At 32.7% G+C, this 11,113-nt stretch overlaps 1 protein-coding gene across 2 annotated transcripts; it reads right to left on the bottom strand.

Annotated features, from left to right (window-relative positions):
• Positions 1 to 3,061: 3,061 nt before the first annotated feature.
• LOC114286681 (SNF1-related protein kinase regulatory subunit gamma-1-like) lies at positions 3,062 to 9,346 on the bottom strand. Of its 2 annotated transcripts, none has more exons than XM_028229879.2 (6): positions 8,973 to 9,346; positions 7,381 to 7,551; positions 6,598 to 7,040; positions 5,869 to 6,135; positions 5,615 to 5,787; positions 3,062 to 3,721 (listed from the first exon to the last, which is right to left on the bottom strand). In XM_028229879.2, exons 2-6 carry the CDS (start codon positions 7,547 to 7,549, stop codon positions 3,439 to 3,441), a joined length of 1,335 nt encoding a protein of 444 aa, XP_028085680.2. In that variant the 5' UTR covers positions 7,550 to 7,551; positions 8,973 to 9,346; the 3' UTR covers positions 3,062 to 3,438. The 2 variants fall into 2 exon arrangements, with proteins under 2 accessions (XP_028085680.2, XP_028085681.2); XM_028229880.2 differs by having other exon boundaries at positions 3,062 to 3,734.
• Between the last annotated feature and the right edge of the window lie 1,767 nt (positions 9,347 to 11,113).

Here is an 11,113-nt window from a genome sequence, read left to right on the forward strand (position 1 = left end):
TAATAGATAGATAAATTTTAAAAGAAATGCATTTATGGTAAGTAGCCTACTTTTGTAAATCAAGTTTGAGTCATTTTTCTCAACAAAAAAAGAAAAAGAAAAAAGAAAAGAAAAAGTTTATGTCATTAGGTTCAAGTTTATCATTATGACATGTACATTTTCTACCTTATGTTTTACTTTCTAGTAAATCAAGGAGCTAATTATTAATGCTTAACTTAAGGTCTCATCAAATTTTGAACTACTATCAATGACAACAACTTTTGACTAATAATTTGAGGTGAAATTTGTTGAGGTAGAAGAAAAAAAATGAAAAAAAATAAAAATAAGTTAATTTTTTTCACTTCTTTTTTTCTCTTTCTTTTACAAATTCTAACTCAAATTCAAATATTTCGTTTTGAGTGCAAAAGTGCTTCAAACATGCACAATTTTGTTCCGTTGATAGTCCTTGTCAACATATAATTAGTGTTACCCATTACATTAGATCATATTTATTTCGTTAAATTATATTACATGAGATTATTAAAGTCTCAAGACTAATAGTCTTGAAATTATTAATTTCTTAAGATTTTGTATCTTATTTCACATTTAAAATTCCTCTTAATTAGGAAATAAATTAATAAAAGAGTTAATTATTTAAAAGTCTTATTTATAGATATTATGGTAACTCAGGTCCTATTTAAGATTCTTTGAACCAATAAGTCCTATTTAGTAAAACTGAAAATATTATCAGTTTTTTTTTTTCAATTTTTAAAACTAAAATATTATCAATTTTGCATAGTAATGTTCCAAATAATTGTTTCACTAACTGATAAAAAAACAGAGCATAAGATTGAACATTTTTGTTTTTCTACTTATTGGTTTGATTCAACTATCTAATAAAACCGAGAATATTATCAATTTTTTTCAGTTTTAAAACTGAGAATATTATCAATTTTTCATTTTTAAAGTTTTTTTTCAATTTTGCACATTAATGTTCCATCATCATACTCCAAAATTTTCAATTTTGCACAAAAAATAATTTAAAATTTTCAATTTTTTCATATGTAATTTTTTTTTATAGTTTTTTCTATTTAAAAATTTATATTTTAAAGTTTTGAAAATCAAATAAATGTGAAATCATCATATTTATTTATAAATTATCATAAATAATGACAATCGTTATTTAAAGAACAATTCTGACTATTAAAAATTTAATAAGATTTAAAATCTAAAAAATCTTAATTAATAGAGTATAAATTTATAAATTAAGACTTATGTATAAATACCTTTTAACAAAATTCTATCTATTCTATATTTATTTGGAATCACTTTAACATGGACTTAGGCCTCGTTTGGGAATCTTCTTTTTTAGTTAAAAAGTCAAAAAATTATTAAATTAGTCAAAAAGCCAACAACTCATACCAAAAAGTCAAAGATTTTCTTTTCTCTCTAATTTTTGCACATCTTTTTGTAAAAAATTAAAAAATCATTTTAAACATGCTAATTTTTTTTAACTCATATTTTAATCAAATAACTAAAAAATTATTAAATTAACCTGCTCCTGGCCTTACTCAAACGCTGCTGCTGCTGCCAAATTTTGAGTTAAATTGTCCAAGACTAGTCAAGGACAAGTGTGATGGCATTGGTTAAGACCATAACAATTTTCGCAACCTAATCAAAACATTGTGGTGTTTAGAAAGTGAGTTTTTATATAAGTTTTTTTTAAGTTTAGGATATTATTAGAATTTTTTTTTTTTTAATGTTTGAAAAGGTAGTTAATTTTTTTTGTGGTTAGATGTAATATTTATGAAAGAAAAAGTGAAATAATTATGGGATTAAATGTGATATTTTATTTAAATGTATTTTTTTTTATTTTGCAAAAAATTTATCTTTTTTATAAAAAAAATAAAAAAAAAAAACAAGTCCCAAACTTCCCAAACACCACCCACACAAATGGCACCAATATATTGTTTCACTTGACCAATCAACTCGGGTCTACTCTCGCAGAAGCTCGCACTCAACCTCTCGATGATCTTTTCTAGTATTTAATTAAGGAGACTTGTCAACGGTGGTGGTTCATAAAGCCGATCATTCTTGTTTATCTTGAACAAGTGTCAAAAAAAATTATTTCCTTTATTTTGAATGACAAGTATCATTACTCCTCTAATTCACTTTGCCTCTAATGGAACGATATCACGACTATCAAAAAATTTCTTTAAATTGTATTTTAAATAAAAATTTAATAAAAATGTAAATAAAATATAAATTAATTTTTTTTCTCTATCTATTTTTTTCTTTTCAAATTTATAAATTCATAACTTAAGAGAAAAGCAACCCATAACCAGTTGACATGAAATTCTCAGTGGGAATGCCGCACTCTACATTAGGCAACCTTTCAAGATCAACAAGACAGATGGTGGAGCCATGATGACTCAGGTGCACCTGGAGTCGAAATGAAAAAGAAAATATCTACAAGTATATTTTTATTCATAATTTTATATCATAATAATGTGATAATAATAATTTTAAAATTATAAATCATATTAGTCGATTCTTATTTTTTATGTGATAAAACTTGAGAGCTACCACATTATTCAGAATCAAAATTTTATATAATTTTTTATTTGTACAACACTACTCATTCGCTCAGATAAGGCCAATAATACTTCAATATACATAGCTCTCTAATAAAAAAAGTTTTAGGTAATGAGATGTGTTATGTGACTAAGTTAATACATATTATTTACCATGTGTTAAAAAATAAGATCAAAATTTGATTTGACCGAACACTTTTTAACACAAGAAATAAATGAGTGAAAAAAAAATATCACGACAAGTTGATCACACCGCCACATACTCATTACATAAATACAGAAATAACGTATGGTGACAAGCTATAGAGACACTAGTGTGCATGACTAAACCAAACCTTGAGCAATAATTGCCACATGAGGAGAAACAACCAACACATGAAAGCTTCATCTCTTATAAAATAAAAGACAGAAATACTGTATGATGACAAGCTATAGAGACACTAGTGTGCATGACCAAACCCTTGAGCAATAACGGCCACACAAGGAGAAACAACCAACACATGAAAGCTTCATCTCTTAAAAAAATTGCTAACAAAGTGTTCAACGAAATGCCTGACATCCGAATTGCTCAATGCTACTGTTTCTGGGCTCTTCAAAAAAGGGTATTACAGTGAAGTGTTGCAAGTGTTTTTAAAAACACAGGTTGGTTTGCCTACACTGACCTAAATTCCAATTGTTAATCACATGCTCAAATACAAATTATAATATGGCAACTTTCAAATAGCATTCAAGTAGTTGGTAAACGTTTCCTGTAACTCAAAACAACTTGCCAAAAGTGAATTGACACAAAATTCTCTCGGTCCCTAACCCAGATCTTCTTACTCATTGTATGAAGTTATTAACCAAGTTCAGCAAGAGAGACGTGTCACTGGCTCAACATTTCTTGCACTGCAAACCCAAAGTAATTATCAAAATGGTTAGGGGGCTCATGGATGAAGCAAGAAATCACATCTCTGAGAGTAATAACTCCCACAACTTCGTTTTCCTCTGGTGTCACCACGTAAATCCGGTGAACTGACTTGGAAGCAAGACTGTAGATCACACTTCCGAGAGTTGAGCCAAGCTTGCATGTTATTGGTGTGATGACCCTCCCAGTATCATGGGTTGTCGATACAACGGTGTTCATGAAATCCATCACAGTGAGTTGCCTGAAAGAATCAGCTGAAAATAGATAAATCACCACATACAATAGTCTCAGACTGAGTGATCCATTTGACTCACATATAATAGTTGTTTATCCTTTTACATCGCATATAATAAATATATAAAATTACATATTTTACATATATTTTTATAATAATAAAAAATAGTGTGCGTATAAAAAAAAAATAGTGTATGTATATGTGTCGTGTTGGTATCAATTAACGTGTGTTTTTTGGAGTGTAACAAATGATTTTTTGAAGTTGAAAATGAAGCTTGATGATTTTGTATAAACATGATCAATAAAATGTTCTGCATTACTGATGATATTTTTCTTCTCACAGGAGGGTCATTACTATAAACATTTATGATCCAAAGTTGCAAAGATTTATAGACAGTTTTCTGCTTTCTATTTACAAAAAGCAAGAAACAAGTTTTTTTTTTGTTTAAAATAAAATGAATAAATTAAAAAAAAAATAGAAAAAAAAAAGAAGAAGAAAACTTGTTCGCTATACACAAATATTTTGAAGGGAAAAAAAAAAAATCTGGGGGAGTAGTTAAATAGTGAGTTTCAACAAACCATGTTATATGTATATATGTTACCTATAATTTTGGTAATTTAATTACACTTGGCCCTCCAAAATTTTCGGGTGTGTTTGGTTTTTATTTGTAGAGTAATTTTTAAGATAAAAAGTACGAAAACTTGTTTGGTTTGTCTTTTTTTAAAAATGATTTTGCAAAATTGTTTTGGGAAGAGAATTTTAAAAAAAATGATTGATTTGATGTGTATGAGAGAGAGAGTGATTTTAAAAAGTAGGTAATCAAACAAAATTTTAAGATTTTTTTTTTAAAAAAATTGTTTGGTTTGATTACTCTTGAAAATTTGTTTGTAGATAATTTTTCCCAAAATTTTTTTCTGAAAAACAAACAAAACAAGACCTTCATATTTTTACTGATATGCTATGTTCCTTGAAATCCTTATGAGTTTTTGTGGTATTAGATACAAATTATTTTAGTTATGCTATGAAGGTATACACCACCCAAAAAAACTTTATTACAATCAATTGCAGTCATGTAACAAATTGTTATAGTTATGAACATTGAAATTATTAATTATTGTAATTTTATTACAAATCATTGTGGTTTTCGGGGTTTGCACTTAATTTTCTCTTCACTTAACCCTTTTTCTCTTTCATTCATTAGTATGAAATAGCTTCAAAAACTTGTATGGAGCACGATTTGGTAATTCGTTAGTATTCATGTACAGAATGAATTATGTAATATTACTTTTGATTTGCTGCTTTTTTTTTTGATAATTGGTTGTCCGGATGCCTGAAATTAATGATCGGAAAAATGTCCAACGACCTTTAGGGTGACTCGAACTTAAGATTTTAAATTTTATACTAAAATCTTTACAGTTCAATCAACTCCTAAGAGTTTAGAACACATTTAGAGTGTTATTTATTAACTTATTTTTAATAGTGATTTATTGATTTTAGTCATTTAAACTTTGCTGGACTTGACTGCTTGAACTTGTTCATTCGCATGTTTTTGGGGCCTGCAGTAGTAAATTCCTGGCTCCGCCCCTGTCAATGGTGGAGGAGGATGGCCACATGTGGTGGCGGACAGTGGGTGGGGGTAGCCAATGATTGATGATGGGGGGAAGGAAGGAGTGTGAAAACTTGTTTTGAAAACAAGTGAAAACACAACTTTTTTGTTTACAAAAAATTTGAAAAATTTGTAAATCAAAATCACTTTATACCAAACACGTTTTTGTTTTCAATTTCCAAAAAAAAAAAAAAAAAAATGTGAAAAAAACAGGGAAAGTACAAATACATGAAGCAAATGAGAAACTATTGAGGTGATGCACTTGCAGGTTGCAATTTTTTCTTTTACAATACCTGAAATTAGAGACAAGCTGAGGTTTGAGCAACAAGTGTCTGATGTCTCTTATGCTCACATTGCCAATGATCTTTTTGTTCGGACCCTCAATGACTGGAAGGCCACCGATATGGTAATCTTTCATTTTCTTGAAAGCTTCCAAAATCAGTTCATTGCTCTGTATACTAACTACCTAACCAACACACAGAAACACACATTCTTGTAACTCCACATTCATAGCTAGCCATATACAAGTAGTCACAGAGATCTTTACCTCATTACTAGACATGAAAGGGAGCCCGAGATCAGATACAGATTGAGCGGAAATGAAATCAAACCAATCTCTTCCTCTGCATCCATCAAGGCGCTGAATGACGGCAGATTGAGTAATGAAGTTCTTAATGGAAGGTTGGCCCGGTTCTATTACAGGTACATTCCTCAGCCTGTATTTTGATAGGAGCAATAAGACGCTCAACATAGAACTATCAGTTGCAACCGGAAGGAAAGGTGCCCAACGGTAGGATTTCAGTATTGACCTCACCTGAAACAAGAAATTACATCAAATGTGTTATGCAATTGCTCGATGGTCAAGTAGGCAAATGCCAATTTTTTCTTCAGTGTCATATTTCTAGACTCTTTCTGAATCATGACACACCATTACTGAATGCAGGGGATGCTAGTCATTTCCATGTGGCGGACTGTGTTCCGCCGTCTCTCTTAGAACTAATTGGTGTTAGGAGAGATCTTGAAACATGGTCCAATAATTGGTTTCATAACCATGTTGTCATGGGTTTGAATCATGGGAGTGTTATCACAATGGAGGGATTGTTGGGTACACAATGTTGCTCTCGCTCCCCAATAATTTGTCTTATTACTTGCCCCCTCAACTAAAATCTTGGCTCCGCACTGATTATATTTTTATATAAATGACAAGCAAAATCTTGGCTCCACACTAGATGTTACCAGATTGCAGAGAAATCTTATTTAAATACTTGGAACTTACAGTGGTCGACTTGAAAGGTTCTTCTTCAAGAATGACTTTGTAAAAGTCCTCCCCCAACTTATCAGCCGCCGTGGCAGCATCTTTTCCTATCCCTTTATCGGCAGCCAAACCACCAGCCACTGCTGCACCGACTGCAGTGACGGCCAGCCCAGCGATCGCAGCAGGACCCGTTGCGCCCAACACAAGGGCCCCAAGAGCGCCAACGGCACCAGCACCAACCCCAGCAGCGGTGGCCGAACTGGCCGTCAAGGCAGCCGCAGCGATTTCAGCACTCTCCAACACCCACAAAACAATGGCTGAGTAATCGATGATTCCCAAATACCTCTCTCTCCAATCCACACTGTTTCCTGCATCAGGGTTTCTTACTGGAGCTGACAAGATGTTGTGTTGGGATAAAATTTTGACCGTGTCGGAAATGGACGTGTCTGCTAGAATCTCGATCACTATAAAAGAAATGTTGAACAATGTTATTCAGTGACTTGGGTGGGTGTGACATTGTTTGATTTCGTTTTCAGAATATATTTTCTGAGATTTTTCAAAAAAAAAATATATATACATATATAAGAACTAATTTAGTGAAAAAATGAAGAAGAAAAAGCACTCATTATATTCATATGGTTTTTAAGAGTGAAAATAATTTTAAAAACTTGAAAATATCTTAGTGGTGTTTATTTTTGACAAACTAATTTCTATTTATCAAAAAAATTCAGAAAATAGATTATTATGAAAATGAAAGCAAATAGAGCTGGCACCATGTGTGAGTTGATAAATAACTGTCATTACCGTGGCCTCCGGGAACTTCTGGGAAGGATGAAACGGGAATTCTTGCAAATGCGGCTGTCAAAGTCTCTTGTAATGAAAGCGGCAATTTCTTCCGGCTTTGGATGGTTTCAAAGTAAGCATCACAGCTTTCGAGGTTTGAACTTTCCTTTCGCATTTCTGTGTGCGCCATACCTATGCGCATATCAAACATGTTAAATCGAACTCTCTTTGATGCTTTATGAAAGTATTTCAAGTACAGAGTTATAAAAATAAGGACTATATCCTCCAACTTATATTAAAAAAATGAGTTCCTTTTAGATCAATGGCAACCACTGCATTGTCATCATACCGTATTAACGTTTGTTTTTATTTGTTCGAGCGTATAAATAAATTGTGTATACTGTCCAAGTAATTGATGTCAATCATCAAACAATAACCGAATAGGGAGATTCTATTGTGCACAAATGTCAAGGTACATATTTCGTTTGCCCTAGGTAACTGCTAGAGTGGAAAATCTTTATCACACTATAGTTTCATCTTGAGGACAAAGCTTTTACAATGTGTGGTTAATCTAAGTTGGGAAAATAGTTTGATTATTTTCATGTCCAAGTCGGGTTTAGGTATATCTATCGGCATTAAGCTTATTGAATATCATTTTGAGGCCCCTTAATCTTCAATATCTGTAGTTGTGGATGTACATTTTACGCTAATAGGAAGTGTCACATAAATTCTTGTGTAATAATTAGTTATTTTAATTATGGTTTGGCTTGAAAGCATATCGGCAAAGCGGTTCTTATGCTTGAACTCGCTCAAAATAATTTCATTCTCTCACCATAGAGCACAGCAATTGGAAATTAAAGTCCACTGAACAAAGCCAACGATTACTAAAAGCGCAAAAATTATCTAGTCTTCCTGTTTTTTTTAACCATGTAATTACGTAGTCCCTTGATATTGGGCGGACCACTCCTAACTTGGTGTTCCGGAAAGATAAGATGATTATTATTCCTAAAAATGAGGGAAAACTATATAAGCACAAAAATTCCCCAAAAAGCGGACCAATGCATGGCTCCACCAAGATGAATGCAGTGTTAATAGTAATACATTTTGTGGACTTGTGTGCGAATTTTTTTCACGGACAAAAATTATAAAAATTTATTGATAGGATAGGACCCAATTCCCCCCCCCCCCCCCCCCCCCAAATATATATATATATATATTCTGTATACCTAGATTTGCCCTACTAAAAGTGAAGGTACACTGTACTCAATTTAACGTTTTTTGGCAACCATTGCTGAGATGTTGAATTTGGATCTTTAATTTGAAGAGAAGATAAAAAAATAATAATAAATAAATAACATAGAAACTAATTTTTTTTTCTTTTTTCTTTGCCCTTTCCATAAATTCTCCATAGATGTTCCACTATAAGACTAGATTCCTTCGCTTGAATAATCTCTAAATTTGTAAATGAATGTGTTAAATCATGATCTTCAAACAACATAGAGGATTCCAAAATTAAGGCCAATTTGTGCGATCTCATTCAATGATTGACATATATATATGACAATGAAAACAAACATAAACAGATATCTGCAAAGGATTAAGAAAGAACTTGCCTTTTTGGAGCTCCTGATGGTTTCAGAGATATCTGTACTTTTCTAAATTTGAAAGGACTTGCCCCTTAATCTTCAACTACAGATATTGAATGAGGTCGCACAAATGTATCTGTAATAACGAGGGTTTCTAAATTTGTTGCCGAACACGAAAGGCTTCCTCTGTTTTCTTTACTCTTCCCAAAATTAGTTATATGTATATGCTTGAGATTATGGTGCGACACGTATTGTGGAGACACGTGTCACAAGCTGCTGAGGGATAGGTGCAAAGATCTCTCAATTTTCTAGATATACAAAATTCAAAAATATATTTTTAAAAAATATTAAATTTTTGGGATATTTACTAATAAATCTCGTCCCATAAATAGTTGCACCAATTGGTCCCATTGATGTTTCTATTGTTCTTAATAGTCCTATTTGACATGGATAGGCCACGAGGGATACGGCCCACAGCAAACCACCCCGAACCCATCGCTTAGAACCAATAGTATAACCCGGTTGGCAAAGCCCAGGACAGCTGGAGGCCATCTAGACATGGGGGGCCAATGGCATTCGGGCACATGGCAGGTGGAACACGGGCCACATCAGCAGACAAAGATCTGCAGAGTTATTACAACAACACATCACCATTAATGCATCCCATCACAGCATTTATAACGATAACACCTCTCCGTCGGAACAGAGCCCCCTCGCCCTGAACAAGGTAAGCTACGGCACAGACTTTCGGCGGAAGGGGGCACATCACGAGGGACATTGAAATGATTACCAAAGGATATAAGCAAGAATAAGAAGACAAGAAAAAGGTAAAGTTTTCTATCTCTCCATCTCTCTCTCTCTACATTTTCCTTCCTCCTCTACTAATTCTCACGCCGGAGGGTTCACTGGGGGACTGCCCCGTTCCCCTTTGGACTTGCATGCAGGTCATTTGACGGAATCACCACCCCAAACCGGAGCTTGAAGAGCATGGACCAGCCCGACCCATCCACCCGGGACGGTTAGCATTATCACTATTAGTTGGGGAATATATCCCATTTGATCCTGTTTTCTTTGTTTGTTAGTATTTAATAGTCAATTATACCCTTCCATTTGCTGGCAGACGATTTTGGTGGGATTACATGTGCACTTTTTGATATTTGAATATTTCAGTATAGACATTACCATTGTGATGCTACTCTAATTAGTTTCAATTTTTTTTTATTGATCTGTTAAGTCCTATTAGTGGATAGTTTATTTTTGTATGGCTTTATTTTTAATTTTGGTAGTGTTTTGGTAGAAAATTATATACTTTTATTAATGTGACATGTATGATGTAATACTCTAATGTGGCAAGTATTAATGTGACATTCCAAAAAATTAAAAACTTCTTAGTGTACTTTTCTTAAATGTGACAACGGGGCGCGTATGATATGATACTCCAAAAACTTGTACTCTAAAAAATAAAATAAAAACTCTTTAGTGTACTTTTTCATAATGTGATAACGTGATGGGTATGATGTGACACTTCAAAAAAAATAAAAAATATTTTTTCCTAATGTGACAACGTGGCGGATATGATGTGACACTTCAGAAAAAATAAAAACTTCTTAGTGTACTTTTTTCGAATGTGACAACGTAGCGAGTATGACGTGACACTCTAAAAAAATTAAAAATTCCTTAGTATACTTTTCACAAACGTCACATGTGACACTCTAACGTAACGAATATTATGTAACACTAAAAAAATAAAAAATAAACATAACCCAAATTCAAATGTTGTATATCTTGGATATGGCAACCCAATCGTTTGTACGTAGTTGGATCGAGGTGTGTGGCATATGGAATCAGCACACCAAACCCAAAACCTATAAAAAGTTTTAGTGTGCTTTCCTATTACGTGGCACCCAACACACCGGCATGTGACCCGCACGCACACTAAGTAATCCTATTACACAAAAAAACTATTAAATATTCCCATTAGTGATATTTGTGTCTTTCCAAAACGGAAAGGACCAAAGGGGACAACAGAATTTTTATAGGACCAAATGGAATACAATTTCAACTTTTAAGATTTTTCCCAAAAATCTTTCCTCTTTGTTTTTGGGTAAAATTTTTTATGTTAATTTTTCTAGGAGGGGGAGATTGAAATTTGTTTGGTATGTAAGCTA

This window comes from Camellia sinensis, chromosome 5 (assembly GCF_055761805.1).
Source record: "Camellia sinensis isolate YWXY chromosome 5, ASM5576180v1, whole genome shotgun sequence".
NCBI classification, from domain to species: Eukaryota; Viridiplantae; Streptophyta; class Magnoliopsida; order Ericales; family Theaceae; genus Camellia; species Camellia sinensis.

Bases quoted from the DNA above. Each gene is read 5' to 3' on its own strand.
- LOC114286681 (XM_028229879.2), bottom strand. From the start codon at position 7,549: ATGGCGCACACAGAAATGCGAAAGGAAAGTTCAAACCTCGAAAGCTGT. The intron at 6,136-6,597 runs GTAAGTTCCAAG...TTCTTGTTTCAG, and splicing joins AACCTTTCAAGTCGACCACT to GTGAGGTCAATACTGAAATC. The intron at 3,722-5,614 runs GTATTGTAAAAG...TGATTCTTTCAG, and splicing joins CAGCTTGTCTCTAATTTCAG to GCAACTCACTGTGATGGATT.